Source organism: Paroedura picta, chromosome 11 (assembly GCF_049243985.1).
Source record: "Paroedura picta isolate Pp20150507F chromosome 11, Ppicta_v3.0, whole genome shotgun sequence".
Classification (NCBI taxonomy): domain Eukaryota; kingdom Metazoa; phylum Chordata; class Lepidosauria; order Squamata; family Gekkonidae; genus Paroedura; species Paroedura picta.
In genome coordinates, this window is record NC_135379.1 from 45242696 (window position 1) to 45263994 (window position 21299).

Consider the following 21299-nt stretch of genomic DNA (forward strand, 5'->3'; position numbering starts at 1 on the left):
TTAACTTTGCCTCATTTTAGAAAAAGTCATCACAGAACTAAGAGAGCCATTTATGGTTGAATTCCCCCAAAGGGGAATCTGGGTCACCTTATATTCAAATTCAAAATGATACTGCAGCACACCCTGTGACCCATTATGCACAGGGGGAATAACGCACATTCGGGGTGGAATGGCAGCGACTAAAATCACCGATAATGCACGGAGTCGGCTGCAACCGGCCGCAGCTTCGGTGCATGCCGCCGAAAAAGCCGTGTTAGCGAAACGCAGAAGAAAGCGCAGCTTCCGGGTGACCAGGGCGCAACCAGAAGTGGCACCAGGATCGCCACGTGCATAATCTGTTACTCTGGGTTTTGCCGCCGTCGCGCCCCGTCCCGTGCATAACCGGTGTGCTTCGCGTCTCCCCCCTCCGCGTTTTCCATGTGACCCGAAATCGCCGTTTCGGCGGCCGTGCATAATGGGGCCTATGTGGGGCAACTTTTAAAGCTTCAGGAAATACAAGACACAACAGCTAGGTGTCCTTATTCATAATCAACATTTGTTTTCCTGAAGCTGTGCTGGCTTCTGGTATGTTTCCGGGGCTCAGGGTGATGGCTTTGACTTTTGACCATGCCCTGAATAGATCTATGGTACATAAAGAGCCACTTCCTTTTGTACCAGCCTGCCTGAGCCAGACTCTGAGGAGGGACTTCCCAGCTCCTGCTACCAAAATACAGAGCTCCCTCCACAAGAAAGGGAAACTTGGCACCATCTTTATAGGCCTCCTACAGAAAGATTAAAATATTTCAGTTCCTTAAAACCTTCAAGCTGAATGACATATCTGATGATTCCATGTCTTCCTTCACTATGCCCTATGGATGATTTTATGATGTTTAAAAGTTGTTTTTTAAAGTTATCCTTTCAATTATTGTGAGGCGCCACGGAAGGCTAGAAGGGCTGAAAGGCAAGGGAAAAAATTAAATAAAGGGTGGGAAGCTACCAGGAATAAAGCATAATTACTAGAAGGCTTTTAAATTTACTTTTCATATTGCACTGGAGAGTGAATATGAGTGTTAAGGGACTAAGTGAACTGTGGTATGATATGCTGTTGTAATGAAAACACCAGACAAACTGAAACTATTCATAACACGCATCTCACACTCAATCATTTCTAATTAAAACATTTTTGAAAACATAGGAATGGCTCAGTTTCTATAATAGTCTAATTCATGCCTTCCTTCACTTAAGAACAGAACAGTACTTTAAGAAAATTTAAATTCATCTAGTACAGTGCATGGGTGAATTGCTTATACACTCTTTGCTTAGGCTTATGAATAACCAGAATCCAAGCCAAAATTCAAAAAGCTGCCTTAAGCTACATTTATGCGCTATACATTTATGTCATTTGGTGGCATTTGCCATGTCCCCACATTTCCCAGTGCTCAACCCAGATTTGCACACAGTATACCAGGTGACAGTAGCATATGTTTATTGGTCACATCTATCTATGTCTTTTCCATGTACCACGAAAGGCCATTATGCCATGACTGGGTAAGTAACATAAAAATATACATGTAGATCCTTCTTCATTCTCATTCTTGCCATTCCACAATTCCATTAATTGTTGGCTAAAAATAAATATCCAGAATATTTGAAATTAATTCACATCAGCTCAGCTCTCTACCCCCATTTCTTGGTCTTTGCTGCCTAATAGCAATAGGAGATAATACACTATGACACAACAAGTGAAAGTGAATTCTCACGAATTCTCCCTTCTTTGTAACTTTTCTATAAAATACTTTTTAGTCTAGACCTGGAAACTACATGCCCTGTGTCTGTGGGATCCCAGGACCACAGTCCCTACATTTCCAGAGATCTCTTTTGAAATATATGCCACATTTTTGATGTACCAGCTTGGACATGTAATTAAACTAGCAATCACAGTGGAAATCAGACAACCAAAGGAACAATTCTTTACAAGATACGGAGGTTATAGGATTATTTAAAAGTTCTTACTTAAAGGAAGACGTTTGATAAATCAGTTCTTTCTTCCTTTGTCCACACACCAAAATTAGCTAATGTTCCATTACTCCAGCTGCACTGGCAGCATTTCCTGCGATTGTACATAAAGTAATTCAAGTAATTTATAACTTGTAAATTTTGCGCTTTACTCCACAACTTGTTCCAATTAGCATTTCTCTTCAGGATTTTGACTCAAAAGATAGCACCTTATTTAAAATAGTAGGGGCAGAGCCCGTTGTATCCAGGAATACAATGGGCGCTATAGTTTGGTGGTGGGAAGAGGAAGGGGAGGAGTTTTCCAGTCTGTAAGAGCATGGGGTTGAATGTGTGTGTTGCGTGTGAGGTTGTGGTGGCATGGTGACAAATGAGGGCATGGGTGTGGAGAGATGGGGTAGTCACAGTACACAGGTGTCTACCCTGCTCCTTCTGTCTCCAATTTTTTTTTTACTGTAGATAAAATGTTATGTGCCCACATGCGTCTTTCATGGTTGCTCCTTAAAAGAAGAAGAACTGGATTTTTGTACCGTTCTGTTTACTACCCAAAGGAGTCTCAAAGCAGTTTACAAACAACTTTTCCCTTCCTCTCCCCACAATAGAAAACCTCCTCTTCCTGCAGTGGTCAGGGGCAGACTGGTGGCAATGTTGCCAGATTGCCCCCAGGCGGGCTGGGCTCCCTATTGGTCCCAAGTCTGTGGGCAGGGCCAGTCTGATCTTTGGACCAATGGGAGGGCACAAAGTGCTTTCCGATTGGTCCAAAGATCGGACTGGCCCCACCAACTCTCCGCCCATCTAGGCCTTAGTTTTTTATATTATACAACGCAGCTGTTCCAGATGTGAACCTTGCCATAAAATCTCTTATCCTCATGCAGACTAATATATTCCACTAGCCTCTGTCCTTGCTAGTGCCCCAATGTTCCTTTCCCAAATGACACTATGTACATTTCCACCTTTTCGTCCATCCTTTCAGAAGATTTGTTTTATTTTCCCCCTTTTAAAATTGCTTACCCCCTATATTTGTGGAGGCTTCTGCTCTACATACCCCCCCTACAGTTATATAAAGATATCCTGGCATATTTCAAAAGTTCACTGATGAAATAACAACCCCACACTGTGCCTGGACAGGATAATCATGAAGAAACAGACACCAATAGCTGAAGTCAAATGAAAACAAAAGAAAATCTGAACAGATACAAAGGAGTGCTGATGCAGAGATGCCCTTAATCATACAGGGGAGGATAGGTCAAGTACTGAATCAGTCACAAAGAGAAAGGTATTTCATTCATGTAGTAGAATTGTCTTTCCTCTTTTAAAAGGCTGAGAGTTTGAAACACAAACCATTTTTTTCTTACATGAAACAGACTAGGGCGATTTACTTGCAGGACTAAGATTTACAACCAGCTTTGAATATGACCTTGGATTAAATTCTTTGTATTTTAGTTTTGCCATCATTACACTCCTACTCAGTCTACCATGTTATCTAGGCATTGTTGTAAAACTTTAAATTACAAAGATTTTTTTTTAAGTACAGTCTCTTGTTATTTATTAGGTGAGCAGGGCATTACATGTCCCTCCTTAATGCTCTTTTCTTCATTTTCCCATTAAATCTATCATGCAAATTATTGATTCATTACCACATCATCTTCCCGCGAAAATTTAAAAGCAATATAAATATGTCTGTGCCTCATAAAATCACCCATCCTGTACAAAATAAGCTTCCCTAATTGTGCCTGTTTACTTTAATGCAATTTGCCTTCTAAAGCTTTCAAAAGTTTAAGTAGCGACATTTAATTTATTTGTGTAACCCACTCGAAGTTTACACTGCAGAGCAGTTAACAACATTCTTAACATGTCTGAAAAGCACTGGAATACAAAATCATACTTTTCATTTTATTTGCCTATATACACTCACATACACACTCACTAAAATAACCTCAGACTTACCTTGCCACTTAAAATCATTCTGGGTTCTTTTTTTTAAGTCTTACTGTGCTACTGGAAAATATACACCATTTGGTAAGCCTCCAGGGAAACAGTCTTTCCCAGCAGAAATGCAGCCCACAGAAGCCTTTAGGGATGCAAGTCGATCTAGATCTGGGTCTATGAGTTCTGGGATTGGAAAAGGATTCCAACATTACTTATTCCAACTTTCATCAACTAAAAAGCCCCCTTTGTGCTCTTCCTTGTTTTCTGTTGACATAATATAGAAAAGGTTGCACAAATGTTTTTCTTTTCAATGAAAATCTTAAATGAAGGAAGGGTTGCCATTGCCAATAGGAAACGAGATAATAAAATAATTCTCTCTGTCAAGTATTTATAAACTGTTTGCCTAAATTTTTTTTTACCCAGGTCATGAGTTCCATACAGCCAAAGACCAAATGAAATAAGTATGAAATGGTTGCCAAGTCAGTGCCTTTCTGAGATGGAAGAAGGATTTTCCTACAGAACTTCGGCTTCTGGGATACTTATTTCTTAAACTGGGAGGTTCTCCTGGATCTCAGGATTCAGTCTGAAGAACCTTTGATATGGACTGAGATAATAGTCCCTTTCAGGCATCAAAATGAATGCACATAGGTGTCAATCCTCCATCCTAATCTCCAGCTGTTCATGAGACAATGGCTTGACAAATCCCAGGTGTCTTGTGCTCACCACAGCTCTGATAAAGCTGTCATGCCTGAGCAGTAATATCAGGGCTCTCTCAGCCTCACCCACCTCACAGAGTGTCTGTTGTAGGGAGAGGAACGGGAAGGCAAATGTAAACCACTTTGAGACTCCTGGTAGAGAAAAGCGGCATATAAGAAGAACCACCACCACCTCCTCCTCCTCCTCCTCTTCATCTTCTTCTTCCTCTTGAAATTTCATTGTGGTTCTTAGTGTAATCAGAAATGATTTTATGATAGCATCTCTCAGCAATTCCCCATGAAAACCCAATGGGGGAGCAGACCAGGCGGGGTCGCGCTGTCTTAAATTTGAGCTGTGCTGCGACACAGACTTGGAAGATCCTTGGGTGTGATTCCTGAGGTATCTTCCCATGCTTTGCAAACCATGAAATAAATCTGCTTATTGTCTTCATAATCTACCTTGTCAGCGGCATTCATTCCCAAGGCCAAGTTTGTCCGTGACACTTATCTCTCACTAGAATGTATTGCCGTACAATACAAGCATGCATGAAGTTCTTGTCATTGCTTGTTTATATGTAAACTTAACTTTATGGCATTTAATGGCAAATAATGAATTCCTTTCCTAACCAGTTGTATTCCATACTGCTTCCATAGTAAACTGCACTGATCTTTGAAAAATAATATAACGATAACATAATTATAAAAAAAATGGTAATCAGAAGAAAGGTTACCCATTATATTTATTTAGATATGGCAACATTTTTGTCATAGCTTTAATAGTTATAAGAAACTGTGAAGGAGTTAAGATCAGGTTTTGTAGAAGCAATAATCAGATAATTTGGCCATTAAATTACAAAACCTTGAAAGCCGAAATTTGGTCTGTCTCCTAATTTTATGTGCTGACTCACAGAACCATATAATACCTCCTCAACATGTTGACTGAATAACTGAACATGACTTATGTCTGCATACATAGTAATGGGATTAAATATGGCTGAAATTCTCCTTTATCTTTCTTTTAAGGAATTTCTCCTTCCCCTCACAATTAAATAACTGAACTGCCTGATCATAATTTTTGTGGATGCCATGCTGACATCAGAAGAGTAGTACTCCTGGCTTTTTACTTTTTATGAGCTACTTGAAAAAGTTGTCTTTTTATTATAATTCTATTACAAACTCCTTACAATGACAGTCTGAGATGTTCAGGTAGTAAAACTAAAAAAGCACCTTTTATTGCTGTGGGCTTCTTAGGGATGGCACTGGAAACAGCCTGGAAAGTCTCTCATCTAGAGTAACATTTGACAAATCCCCCCAAAAATATCATTTGATTTTATAAGACAGCAAAGAAGGTTATAGCTATTCCATACATATAAAGAACATCAAAGATACAATGTTGAGCCTTACTTTTTAATTAGTGAAATCTACAGATGCTGGTTAAAAATATTCTCTTTGAAGGTACAGAGATGAAACATTATCAATTACTACAGTGCGTCCATGGGCATGCAGCCCAAGTTTAGAGGGCATACACTGAATAAATTGAAGGGAGAGTAAGAATAGGGAAGCAGAAATATTTGCTTGCAAATGAACAAAAATACGATTTCTCCAGAACTCCATCCTTAATCAGTATTGATTTGAGATAAGCTTGTAATGACAGTTTACCCAAATCTTGCCTTATAATCACAACTAAACCTGAGAAAAGAGTCCAAAAGCAGTAATTTCCTGTGACATTTTGAGAATTAACTGATGGACATCATGTAATCTCTACAGAATAGCTCAGGGTAACACAGATCTACCAATTTTAATACACAGTGATTTTTTTTTTTTTTAGGGAATGTTGCCTAAATTCTTTTATGGTTGTTCTGCATACAAAATCAACTCAGTAAATCCAGGGAAAGTTTCTCAGTAGCTCAAAAGTTCAAACCGGCACATCAGCATCTGTGAAAATATACAATGACGGCTCAGTGGCTACTTCACAGGTCTCTGTACAATCAATGAATTTAGCAGGAGGCTTAACTACTTTTCCTGCTAGAGATCTCGCTAAACCAACCATTGTTTTGATTCTCATCTGAAAGCAATGAAAACTGCAATTGCCCCCATTAGAACAATGCCACATGGAATACCATCCTTTAAATAAGCTTCACCAAGGATTTCACTGCTTTGGATAACATCCAGAGAATGCTTACAATGTTAAACACACAATCAAACCAACAGAAGGAAAATTCAGCGTTCATGTATACCAAAGCTCTGGGCCATAGTGTCAGACAGGGAGAGGAGTTGGACCTCAGTGCATAAACTGTAATGGCAATTCTTAAATGCATCCAATCTGAATGTACAGATTCAAAATAAATGAGACCTCACACGTAGATACTCTCCAATGGATAGTTTCAAATTAGGTATTACATGTAGTTGAATGGGGATTTACTTCACTTATGGGGAGTTAAAATTTAATCTGGAACTTTAAAAGTGCCAAACAGAATTGCTATCCATACTAACAGAAATTTTAGAAAGTCCACATTAACACTTTGAACAATTTATTCATAGGAGGATAAACTACTGGACTATTTTTTGTCTATGATGCATTTCCTCTTCTTTTCCAGCCTAAATCTAGGAAGGTAGAGAGGAGTGAGAAACTCACTCAGAATTTTAACACAGGGTTTGAGAGAAACAAATTCAGACTAAATATAGTATTTGTGTTCATTGGCATACTATTTATAATACAGTGCCACTATCTCCTAAAACCCACTTTTGATTTCTAGAGAAAGATACAAAATGGCAACAATTCTACATGATTTGGGGGGGGGGGCTTAGCTGACCCAGACCCATTATGCATGGTGGCTGCTGTGCCATTGCGGTGGAGCAGGATGCCTCGCCGTTCCCCGTGTATGTATGGGGGCAGAGCGTACGGGGCTGCCCCGATGTAGCGCATGCAAACACACTGTGCGCCGGGGCCAGGAAGTCCAGGACGCTGCCGGGCAGGGTAAGTGGCAGCGGTTGGGGGGAAGGTGGGGAGGGGCCAGGGGAGTGGGAGTGGGGGGTGGGCCCCGTCCACACTCTATGGCAGGGGTAGGGGGATGCCCCTGCTGGCTCCACGGCTCCACAGAGCCTGCAGTAGTGTGCAGTGTCCCTACAGGGACACTGTAGGTCAGGGCTAGGCATGCCGAAAGGCCTGGTGCTGGCAATTATGCACAGCGCCAGCCCGCCCCAGCCCCTGCAGACGCCTGCTGTATCCAGGAAACCGTGAAAGTTCCTAATTTCCATAATGCGGGCCTTCCGTGGCCCTGGGCCGGGCCATGCCTGCACTGGTGGCGGGGGCTTGCATAACCAGGGATTTTCCCCGATGCCCTGACCCCGCCAGTGCAGGCATACTGCCCGTGCATAATGGGTCTGATAGATAACATTTGGAATCTCAGAAAGTTCCTTGTACTCATTCTACTCTCCTTTAGACATAAGAGAATTCCCAAACGTTAAGTTGTGGATTACTTAGGCTCCCAAAGAGGTTGTTATAGTAAAAATCCAAGGCAGACTACATACAATGGATGTCACGAACCCAGCAGATAGTGCAGTTGTGGAGCCCTTCCTTGATATTCCAACTTAGTGACTACTGACGCCCGGCATTTCACCAGAAAGTTAGTTTTATTGAAGATAGACACACATACAAACACTCAGCTAAGGCAACATGAAGAACAGGAAAATTGACTGCGACACCGCTCTTAGATTGGACCCAGGTTTTATAGGCACACGAGTAGACCCCCCCCTCCACAGGAAAGCCAGAAAAACTTTCCCAAGGGGAAGTGTTTGAACCCAGCTTGGTGCTAAATGCTGGAGCCGAGTAGGCTGGACCATCTGCTCATGCTTTTTACATTTCAAAGCAGAGCACCTGATCCCACCACTCGGAGAGAGGAAGGAAAGGGGGGAAGGAAGGCAGTGATCTGGGATACTTATGTTTTTAACACCTCTGAGCGGAGCCTGCGCAGAGAAAGGGAGAAAAGGAAGAGGGAAGAAGCAGGAAGCTCAGAGGGAGGATTTGAAAAGGCACCTGGGTGGAACAGTATAAGCATCTGACATCACCCCACCACTAAGGGCTCCCCTCCCACCCATCATAGTGGTTTGGGATGGGGCTTCGCCCAGAGAGAAGAAGAAAAGGAGGGGGGAAGAAGCAGGAAGCTCAGAGAGGGGATTTGAAAAGGTACCTGGGTGGAACAGTATAAGCACCTGACAATGGGTATTTTATATATTAGCTTGAGTGCTAAGTGCTTTCACTGCCTCTGACTCTTTGATGCCACTCAAGTAAAATGGATAGAAAATGCCAACTACTCAATCACATACATGGCAGCTGCCATACAGCTAATAGGTACACTGAGTCACAGTTAAAGACCACTAAGTTATATTGATTCCAATGGAAGTTATATTGATTCCAATGGAAGTACTTGCTTAAGGCTTTCTCACAGATATTCAAGCCTCTGCACTACAATGGTTTTAATGATATTTCATAATCTTAAATGTTCTTTAGGACTCTGGTATAACTCCAAACCCTATGAAATGTGATGTTCTTCTGCTCCTTGTATGGAAGTTCATCTTAATTTTCCCCTATTGTTGAATGTCCTATTTATATAGATTTCACTTTTTGGCACAAAGTCTGAATATTCTGCGAATAGAGAAGACTTGTTTAAACCTATGTGGCTCTATTCAGGAATTTAAAAAGTTGCTCTAGGGAGATGCAATCCTTTTCTTTGCCCCAATTTACTGAATGTCTGGTCATTAATCTTCTGATAAAGGATTTTCCTAGCGATCAATTGCAAGAACAAACAATAAAGTTTTGACATTCAACGCAATTACTGCAGCAATCAGTAGACACCAGAAATTAATTTTGCCCCGACTCCAACCTAAAAAGTTGAAGCTGCCTTTCAGTAGCAGTCACTGAAAGAAGAATACTGCTAAATCTTTCCGTAGGACTTACATATGAGCAGATAGATGCTTCAGGGCATTCTGTTGGGAGGAAATTTGAAACAAACAAACACAAATATGAAAGAGACCTGTGGTAGGTACACAAGGAGCAGTTTATTCCATGTTCCTTTTATCTGTGGTACATTTTATAATGGCAGATGTGATCTAACGGAGCCAAATTAATCTACCAACCAAATTAAAAAGAATCACTAATTGAGGCTTACATCTCTTACTTCAGGGATTTAAGTTATTATATTACTCGCCCTTTTTTCCCCTCGTAGAAATACACTCTGCTCTTCTTTCATGCCAGAAGTTCCATAAATATATGATTACTTTAAATAGTCTTTTAACAAGTCCTAACCCATGCAGTCATCCTACCTATCTGAAGTGAAGCGCAAGAAGAGAAAGAAAATCTCTCCTTTTAGTCTAATCCTTGACTTCTGTCAAGAGCTATGAAATCGTATGGTAAAGCTAATTAATTATGGAGTCAAATGGGGTTTTGTACCCAGATATTTTCCTGATGTAGGTCTTTGAACGTCTGCCCACACTAAGCTCATGAATCAGTGTCATTTACAATGTGCATTAAGATAATTGAACAGAGTAAGGAGGAAATATATACAAGAAAGCTAATATTTCATGTAGAAAAGCTCATTTTATCAGTGCCAGAGTAGCAAGTCAGACCACCGCATAGTTGCCATCTTTGGAACAAAGCTTTGTAGCAACTTCCAGTGTACAAATGCCTTTTGTGTTTTGAATTTATTTCCTCAAAATGGATGAAAATGATATTGTGACAAACATTCACATTAAACCCCCTAAACCAGGGGTAGTCAAACTGCAGCCCTCCAAATGTCCATGGACTACAATTCCCAGGAGCCCCTGCCAGCATTCGCTGGCAGGGGCTCCTGGGAATTGTAGTCCATGGACATCTGGAGGGCCGCAGTTTGACTACCCCTGCCCTAAACCATTATGTTTCTTAGCTCAAAACAACCTTCTAGTAACAATAGGGGTTGTTTACTTCAGATTGGATCCTGCAAACAGAAGGAAAATTTATACAAGTTCAATAAAGAGCTCTTCTAAAGCGACAGTTGCTCATGTGCCACATGTGTGAAAGTTCTTATGAGCTTTTTGGGCAATGGAAAACCAATTCTGGATTTTGCTTCATTCTTCCTGCATGCCATTCTAGGACAAAGGGTAAAACTACCCCTGCTATGAACAAAAGACACCTTCCGCATACAGCAGAGCAGATTTGGACCCACACAATTTTGTCTCACAGCCTAGCTGTTTAAATACCAAGCATGCTTGCAATCCTGTCTTGTGATACTGCACAGACGCAGCATTTAGTATACTATACCCCAAACATGGAGTCTGACAGCACAATTCTACACAGTTATTAGGGTTACTAACCTTAAGGTAGGGCCTGCAATTACAACTTCCAGAATTACAATTGATCTCCAGCCTACAGAGGTCAATTTGCCTGAAGGAAACAGCACCTTCAGAGAGTAAATGCTAAGGCATCCCATCCATACTTAACCCCCCTCCCCGCCTTTGTCTCCATATCTCCAGGAATTTCCCAGTGTGATGTTGGCAGCCTTAAGTGTTAACTTAGTTTAAAGCAATGGTTTGAGACCAGACGTATTCCACACACAATTGCACTATTAGTTTTCTTGGCATATAATCAGACAGAACATTTGTATTCAGTATCAGACTATAACAACGTTATTTAAATGCAGTCAATACAGAGAAGTCGAAGATCAATGGAGCCAGGAGTTCACACAGTGTTGTACAATATACTTTAAGTTACACAAAAATTATATCTGTCACGTGAAGAAGATAGAGTAACAAGGAAAGAATAGAAGCTCAGGCATTATTAATTGAAATTATTCAAGAAAATATGAAAGTGAGGCTCTGATCATATAAACTTAACTGATCATATTAACTGATCATATTCACATTCAACTTATTCACAGGCAAAAAATCTGGGTCACCATTTGTCCAAAGGTCTGGACAGATATTGTAATCATTAAAACATGTATCCAAGCGGCATCAGTATGTTTAATGAAGAAATCGAGGCTTCTTTGGCATCATTTCCACCAATATTTATATTCTTAAAGGCAAAGATGATGAAACGCAAGAGCTTTCTAACCTCAGATAAAGAGTACCTGCTCATGCATTAAGGGGATGACACTCTTTTGACTGGGCAACTGAGTTTACCTAACAAATGTGCAAGGGAGAGTGTTCTTGAAGCCATCTTGTAAAGTAACTGCTTTCCTTCTGGAAGCATTTCAAATTAGATGCTGCTCAGAATACAAAGCTTAGAAGCGGGGCTTCATTCTACTCTCCTACCACAGGCACAAATGCAGCTCACTGAGCTACTGAGATTGTTAGCAAAGCAGAAAAGAGGCATGAAAAATTGAGATAAAGGCAAATAAGTTATTTAATTTTTCTCTTCATAACAACAATAGCACACAAAATCATTAAACAGGTATAAGGAAATTAAGTTTTTGATGGTAAATGACACTTCAAACAGTTCAAATTTGGTCCAAGCAATTGCAGCTGAGGGGCAAGGGGCAATCCTAAAAAGATACCTTTGAAGAAGAGAAAAATCAAACAGTTCAAATAATTCAAACCAATAATTCATTGTTGTCATTTGAGTTAACATCAACAAAACAGATAAACTGATCATTAGGTCTGCGGTGGTGGCTCCTCATACTACATAAAATTACTCCTATCATGTTACAAGGTGGAACAAATTCCAGATGACATCTGTTAGTCTAATTTAAATCAGAATCCAGATACATTTTTTATTTGTTGACTTCTTGTATAACCTTATGTCCATGTGTGCATTGGGGGGGCGGGGCGGTAGGGACAGAATATCGCCGATAGTGTCCTAGGGGAAAACTCTGGACATTGGCGCTGTACCCAGGATGCAAGCAGATCATGTCCTTATTTGTACAGCAACACAAATGTTCTCAAACATTGTAAAAACTAGCATCAAGAGAGGTCTCAAAGAACAAAACTCACCAGTTCACAATAATCTGGACTCGCTTAATTCAAGCTGTCAATTTTGCACATGGATTTTTTTACTCCTCTCCATATTCGGTCATTCCACTGAAATGAATTAGATTTTGGCAAAAGACGCCAAATCCCATCTGACAGGATTAGGAGCACAAAGAGAGAGTTTCTGCGGCCCACGGAAACAAACCTTTCACTGATTTTACTTACTGGATACTAAGATCTAGATTCTAAATGTATGCACCTTAAAGAGCAAAACAACATCAAGGTTTACGAAACTGCTCTGTGATCCCCCACCTAGCCATTTATTATCTTTCCCTTTTGGCATAATCAAGATTTAGCAGGTGTTTCAATTTTCCAATTACTCTACCAATCTGAATTTAAACTCACCCAGCAGTACAAAGCTATCACCGTTTCCCTACTGAGATAAATGGGATTAGAAAAAAGAAACTCTTCATAGGAATACACGTTGAAAGAAGTGCCTTAAATGGCAAGGTATGACCAAAATGCGATTTAAAAAGCCAATGAAGGAACTGGGGCTTTTGGAAAGCTGTGTTTTACTTTGCTTCACTCAAGCAAGCTTGATTTTGGAAAGATGTGAGGTGCATAGCCTTTTATATTAAAACTGTAATCTAAATTTTCCTGGTACCATTTCAAAAAATGGGGAAAACCTCAGATAATATTATGAAGCTGTTGTTTATCTAAAATATCAGAAGGTCCCACACAAACTATTCTATTGGGCAAAGGCATGTTATTTGGGACAAAGGATAGTATATTAAAGTGCAGACCAAATCTGGACTTCATCAATCTTTAAATACAGTTTAATTCTATTTTCCATATCTATCTTATGAACTCAAAAGCTGCCAAATTTCATTTTAAAATGTCAGTTTGAATGCTAGTCAACCACAAGAAATAGTAAGAAAAAAGAAAAGAGCCCTGCTGAGCAAAACCCCACAGAGGCCCAAGGCAGTCTTGTAAAGCTGAAGGCACTGACTGTGCAGTCCTACTAACATGTTCTTGGGTGTAAAGCTGACGGAAGAAAGATCAGTTTAGGACTGTGCTCAGAAGATTTTTTAAAATGTTTATTTTTAATAACAGATCATATATTTTGCGATCCTAGATGTTAATCATGTCCATTTCCAGAGTTGCTATGGCTGCCAAACAGTTACTAAATTTATCATTTCCCTTCTAAAGGTAATTATTTATATTTCACTTCCAGTATTCCAAAAATTTCAATATGGGTGTCTTAATGAAAGATTCAAGAAAATCTAAGATAATGAACAAATTAATACATTACACAATGCTACTAAAAACAACAATATTGGTAGCCTTGTTGTTCCATACAAATTCCAAAAACAAGTCATGCAATAACCTTTTATTGAGATTAACCAAAAATAATACAACCTAGCTTGTAAACTTTCAGGTTCTTCAGAACCTATCAGCCTAGATGTTAACTAAAAAGCAAAAGGTAGGTAGATATTACTTAGGCTGTGATTTTAAAGCTTCTTTCAGCATGTGGTAGGAAATTGGATCCTGACATTAAGAGGATAATGTTACTGTTTCCACATGAGGAATCTTCCCCTGGACAGCCTCTGGTTGCTAGTGGGTTTTAGAGCCCATGGGATCACCTGCATCCTGAGGTTATCCAGAGGCTGGCTCGTATTTTGCCCAGATTTGTCTCACAAATCCACTCAGACAGAAATTGAGACTGAAAAACCACAAATCCGCAAAAGGGGGGGGGATGCTGTATTGTTCTGGCAATTCTTCATAGCAACGCAAAAGTGTTATTTTTAAAATTAAAAATGCTTCTGTGTTGTGACATTACTGCATAGCAATGCAGAAAGACCTTTTATTAAAAAAATAATTTTGGGGCTGGGGGGGGGGTTCAGTCCACAAGAGAACTGCTGTGTTGTAATTGGTGGCTTGCTGTGATTGACAAGCCAAGGAGCAGAGGGAGATGTTAGTTTTGCTTTCCCTTGCAGCCTGGTCTAGAGGCAAAAAGCCACACAGGACAGAGGGAAAACATAAGGATAACTGCAAATGTGAGATTTACCATTCCACATTTGCAAGCAGGAGGCCATGTATGTTTTACCCCTCCATGAAGACATGGTCTGTAATCTAGCCATTAAAAGAAGGTTTATTTAACAGAGTGAAAAGAATTGTGAGCAGAAACTCGGCAATGTTACTGCAATTTGGCCTTCATACGCTTTGTACTAAATGCAGTTGTATTCCCTCCATGACTTGGAGAAAGCCATATTCAAAACTAACATCAGCCCAAAGAGCTACACAAAGAGCTACACAAAGAGCTACTATCTTTGGCAGGAGGCCTGAACTTCAGGGAGGTTTGCAGCTTATTCATTCATCTAGCAGCAACTGATTCAAATTTACTTGTAGGCAGAGGGTGGGGGAATCCTTAAAATGTACAAACATGTATTTTAATTGCTGTCACATTGATTAATACCCACCCACCCCCATTAATCAACTAATAAAACCGTAGTATAAATGTTTGTTAATCCCTTTTGACCCAGCAGGGTATAGTTTGTCCATTATGAAAGCAGGCATCATCAGAACTTCCAAGAAAGGAAAGCTATCAATTCTCAAACATGTCACTAAATTTATTCTGCGTTTACTCACAGTGAGCTCTGCTATTTCTTCAACCCAAATACAGCTACTCAGACACCCTTCTCTATGAAATCACAGCATTTTTCAACACTTAAAGAACATCTCATGTGGCTTTTTGTGACAGCATCCCAGCAAAGTAGTATTCTTCTTCAGGATTTGTATATCTCCATTACAGGGCACAGTTGAGGTGGACAGCTGAAGCTGAGAGCAAACAGCTAATGAGTTCTTGGTGAAAGTTAGATTTCAACTCTCAGATCACAGCTTATGCTCTTAGCCACTATACTCCATGATCTTCACCACACAGACAAAGATATCAGGGCGACAATAGGAAAAACACAGGATGGTCTCAGATAACTCAAACCAAGAAGAAAATACCTATCCTTATAGCATTCAGCAATAATAAAGAATGTTTTTAAATAATGTCCTTTCTTGATTTTACTTTCAGTCTATTTCATTCCAAAGACGTCAGCCAGAACGGTTTGCCAGATAAAATCCGTTTTCTATTATCTTATCTTCAGTGGCAAGTGTTTCTTCTATAACCTCAATACTGTTGTTTTGGACCAGGATCTCCATACTATTTTGAGCCACTGGCCAATTTATATTACTACTTGTATTGAGGTTATAGAAGAAACACTACTTAGATTTAGGATAGGTCTTTTCTTCTTGGTTAAAGCTATCAGGGCCTCAATGAAAGTAAACATCAAAATAGCACTAAGGACATAAGAAGAGTTCTGCTTCATCAGACCAATGGTCCATCTAGTCCAGCATCCTGTCTCACAGGGTGGCCAACCTGTTGCTCTGGACAGCCAACAACTGGGCATAGAGGCTGAGGCCTTCCCTTATGTTGCCTCCTTGCTCCGGGATTCAGTGGTTTAGGGGCTCTGAATGTGGAGATTCCCCTCAGTCACCATTGCTAATAGCTATTGATAGAATTCTCCTCCATGAATCTATCTAATCCCTTTTTAAAACTGTTTATTCCTATGGCCATCACTATACCCCTTGGCAAGGAATTTCACTTCTTAACCACTCTCTGCGCAAAGAAGTATTTTCTTTTATCTATCTGGTATCTACTGCCCATCAGCTTTGCTGGATTCCTTCCAATATATGAGTCTTTTTCAGAGAGGGAGAAAATTTTCTCTTTGTCAACCATCCCAAGTCAACATCGATCTAGCTATAAAAAGCACTGTAGGTAGTGGATGAGAAAGCCTGGTTTAAACCAAAACTCTGAACCCCACTACCTTCAGGGAGGCATCAGGGATTCAACAAAATGAAACAAGAAGCCCCCCACCATTAACACTGACATGACAGGTGGTTCAGATGTCCCATACAGAATGTTCCTCGATAGTCCCTAGCCTAGAGCATTCAGGGAGAGAAAAGCAAGGCGTGATCCAGCCCATCCACCAATATGGCTAATGATTAGAAATGCTTCCTATGATTAAGACAGCTGAAAAATATCCTAGTGTGATGGCAGAAATGGCCACTGGGAAGGTGTGGCTGCAGCCATTAAAGTGCTGGGTTACATATTACTATGCCCCTCAGAATTAGCCACAGTGTGACCCATGGAAAAGAATTTTTGTATATCTGAACTGGCTCAGAATCTCTACAAATGTGGCTATAACCCAGATACAATTAGGGAAAGCAAATAATCAGCATATGGGAATTCTTAAAACCATATTTTCAACAATAGTCTCATTAATACAAATGAAATGTTTTGTATGCGTGTTGTAAAGATGAATCAATGCTTTGCGCATATTATGTACTCTCTAGCTCTCTTTCGTGTGAAATATTTTTCAGAAAATTCGGAACAGTTGCACTGAAATGCATAGATTTGAATGCCAATCTTTTCACTCTTTGGGATATTGTACATATGAATGAAGAAGCAAATGGGATGCCTGGCATGTTTTCTACCAGGCTGCAACTGCAATAGGAATAACCAGGAAGTCAACTGTAAAGGCTAATCAAGTAATATTGAAGGCACTAATAAACTGGAATGAAAAATTATTTTAAAAGAAAAAGAAAAGAAGGAGGATTCAATCACAGAGCACTTTAGACAGATTCTTGGTTCACACTCCAGTACTTGGAAGCTTGCCATACAAGTGCATTTTCCAAAGCAAAGAGGTGGCTGACAAATTCACAGCTTGCTTACCCTGTTTTACTACTTTTTAAAAACTTACGAATCCAATCAAATTCTAAAGCAACAAAGTTAATGAGAAAAAGTTACACGTAACAAGTGTACCACAATTATAAATGCTGTTTAAACTGGTAAATAAAATACAGGACAGTAAAACTCTACTTAACAGCTCTCCTGTTATGCCCAGACACTCCTGTCTAATACCTACCCAATCTATCCAACCTAATACCTACCCAACCAGAAAGCTTTCCGGAACATGTCCTTTTCTTGAAATGTTGCTGCAGTCTTTATCAAAACCAACAAAGGACACATACAGAGAAGCTTGTTTCCAAATTTAGTTTCAAAAAGGAACTATCCACCATCTAAAACGGTGGTCCCCAACTACTGGGCCACGGCCCGTTGTCGGGCCGCAAAGGCCCTGGCATCGGGCCGTGGCTCCCTGCCTCCGCAGGGCTGCACATGCATGGCATGCGCGGCTGGGCAATCACCCTCCCTGCTGCTGCTGGTCCGCAGCCTGAAAAAGGTTGTGGACCACTGGTCTAAAACATACAGCAGAGATTCCCCACATGGTGCCTGCCAAGTCTTTTGAGAAATGGATGAGGCCAGTTGGGCTTTTTGCCCAGTAGGGCTTCTGACTGACCAATGGAGATTTGATTGGCTGTGAAGATTTTTAAAGATGTGGCTTGGGCAGCAGCTGTCACAATAGCACCAGGATCTTCACTTTGTGACTGAAGGAAAGTAAAAGCAGCCATTTTGTGTCTGGCTCCACCTCCTGCAACTGCTGTTTTGTGGCTGCACCCACCATGCTGTGTTAAGAATTCCAAAGCTTCATGCAGGCTAAAAAAAAAGAAAAAGGTTGGGGACCCCTAGCTGACAGCTACTTGTAGCAATTGATGGACATAAGGTAAAGGTAAAGGTATCCCCTGTACAAGCACCGAGTCATATCTGACCCTTGGGGTGACGCCCTCCAGCGTTTTCATGGCAGACTCAATACAGGGTGGTTTGCCAGTGCCTTCCCCAGTCATTACCGTTTACCCCCCAGCAAGCTGGGTACTCATTTTACCGACCTCGGAAGGATGGAAGGCTGAGTCAACCTTGAGCCGGCTGCTGGGATTGAACTCCCAGCCTCATGGGCAAAGCTTTCAGACGGCTGCCTTACCACTCTGCGCCACAAGAGGCTCATAATTGATGGACATATCATTTTGTAAAACAGGCTCATTTCCATGGGATACTTTCAAATGTTAACCTTGGCAGTTTTGTAATGAGTCAGGGTCAGATATCTACTGTAGCATAAAGGCACTTAAGAACTAACAAACGTCAGTTGAAAATCCGATGCTTACGCAGTGAAATGTGACATATGGAATCAAATCCGCAGGGCCTGCAAGACGGAGCTCTTCCGCCAGGTCTATGGTTGAGGCTGGGGCTGCCGGGGTACATCGACTGCTCTCCCCCGGGCTTCTTGAACATCGTTGACCTCCTTCTCCTCCACCCCCCCTTTTTTAGGAATGGGGGTAGGAAGGGGATCTTATTATTGTGCTGCCATGTTGTGACATTTTAAAGTCTTTTAATGGGAGTTTAATGGGTTTTTTAAGACATTGTAACCCGCCGCGAGCCATTTGGGAGTGGCGGGAAATAAATCGAAATAATAATAATAATAATAATAATAATAATAATAATAATAATAATAATAATAATAATAATAATAATAATAATAATAATAATAATAATAATAATAAAATTCAGGTTCAGCAAGCTGCACTATTTGCACTCTTGACTCAGCCTGCAGAAACTGGGGCTTGCATTGGACATCATGGGAGGTGCACTGATCCTTCAAAAAAAACTGCAAACCTGTTTGTGTCACCCCTCCCCTCTATACCTCAATGCACGGCACAAAGTCACTATGCTAAGTAAAAGTGGTACATAAAATAAACCACAGTTTCCATTTGATTTAAAGTATTGATTGATGATGATATTGATGACGACTGCCTCTTTTTGTTAAGTGACATGAAAATGACTATAAACAAGTGTCATCAGACGCAATTTAAGTCAGCCAATATTAGACAGAGATCCTTTCCTTTCTTAAAAGGTTAAGAAACTTCTAAATGATAAAAGCAGAAAAATAACACTCAGCTAAATTCTGAGCTGCTGCTATTAAATTGTATATAGGACAGAAAGTATCGCCCTCACTCTAAACTGAATTCAGTAATGAGTCACTGTCCTGGAAATGGTTGTGTTTTAATCCACAATTAGGTTTGATATATTTGATAATTAAAAAAATGGCACAGGGTGGTAAGGCAGCCGACATGCTGTCTGAAGCTATGACCATGAGGCTGGGAGTTTGATCCCAGCAGCTGGCTCAGGGTTGATTCAGCCTTCCATTCTTCCGAGGTCGGTAAAATGAGTACCCAGCATGCTGGGGGGTAAAAGGGTAGTGACTGGGGAAGGAAATGTCAAACCGCCCTGTATTGAGTCTGCCATGAAAACGCTGGAGGGCGTCACCCCAAAGGTCAGACATGACTCGGTGCTTGCACAGGGGACACCTTTACCTTTATTTGATAATTAAAATTTCTAAGGGTTTTTCTACCCAAATATTTTTCTGTATCTCCATGACATGCTAAATGTATGTTTAAATTTTGGTCTGAATGACTGTAAATAAAAATTTGTTTGTTTGGCTATAAGCAAGAATGTTTCTCTTCCTTAAGAGTTACCGTGTAACCCAGGAAGAAATAATAAAGAACACTCTTGAAGGGAATTCTCCCAGAATTATTTTAATAAAACTTTTTTGCTGCACTGCAGTCACTACAATGTCACACACTGGTAGTCCGGGAAGCTCCACTTTCTTCCGCATTTTGCTAACGCAGCTTTTTCGGCAGCATACGTTGACTCTGCGCCCGGTTGCCGCCTGATGCATGCATAATTGATTATTTTACCCGCCGCCATTCCACCCCGAATGCAGACCTTCCTCTCCGTGCATAATAGGCTTATTAGAGTCCTGTCCTCTTAACCACTATGACTGTTTGGGAACTTCACTGCCCCAGCTCTCATGCAGGAGTACAAATTGGGGGCGGATGAAGTGCACCAGGCCAAATGCTCCCCCATGTGGGTGCAGGAAGCGGTGGGGCAACCTGCCACAAATAAAACTCCAGCCTGCAGCCCGGCATGAAACCTCCAGTGCATAAACGCCATGCTGGTCCAAGTGATAGGCACAATTTTCTAAAGCAAAGAATTAATCAAAAGCAATTTTGTTACTAGGGAGCTACTTGATCATTCTGAACAACATTGTGAAAACAATCTTTCTTTTAACAAAACACCTTTCTTCTCTTACCAGGTTAGGTCTTCTGCTGGTTGAGGTGCCTGTGGTTTGTAAACATCATTTTGGAGTCCTGAGAGGTTGGTCTGTCCTCCAGGTCAGATTCTTGAATGGTAGTGCAGCCACCTAAGAGGAAAACAGGATATATATTTTAAATGAACACAAAAAAGTCAAATCATTTCTGAAAATGTATTATAAACAAACATTAAAGCCCGAAAGAAGTTATCCTTCAAGCTGGAGCAGACAGTTTGTCTCCTCAAACAATTACACTATGTGATTTGAGCAATATGCCCCAGGATCACTTCCTGGATCAAAAAGCTGTTGTGCACAATCAGTACCTTCCTGTCTGCAATCACCTGGAGAGCTAAACTGATCACACATTATGTCACTAGAACCCTGACAATCCTGCCATTGCAAGTAATGTCTAAGGTTATAGGCTGTCTCCCTGAGTTCCATAGATTTAGACATAGGCCATCCATGTTCAGGTCCCAGGACCAAAAGACGGCACGTTATCAACTGTTTCTCCATGGGGAATTGTTTTTTTAACTGTAGGAACAATTATGCAATCTCTACTTGCAGCCAGGAGCGCTTCAACACAGGTTTACTGCTTCTAAATTTAGACCTCTGAATTTCAACCTTTTGACTGTGGAGTAACTCCTGAAAT

The 21299-nt window shown here is 40.6% G+C and overlaps 1 protein-coding gene across 3 annotated transcripts in view; it reads right to left on the reverse strand.

Annotated features, from left to right (window-relative positions):
• The window catches only part of BBS9 (Bardet-Biedl syndrome 9), a 249944-nt gene that overhangs the window by 83635 nt on the left and 145010 nt on the right, over positions 1-21299 (reverse strand). For all 3 annotated transcript variants that reach the window (XR_013225256.1, XM_077302587.1, XM_077302586.1), the window contains one exon: positions 20651-20761. Coding sequence is in view for 2 of the 3 variants with exons in the window: in XM_077302587.1 (XP_077158702.1) it covers positions 20655-20761 (107 nt within the window). In the remaining variant the exon portion in view is untranslated. The remainder of the gene's footprint in view (positions 1-20650; positions 20762-21299) is intronic.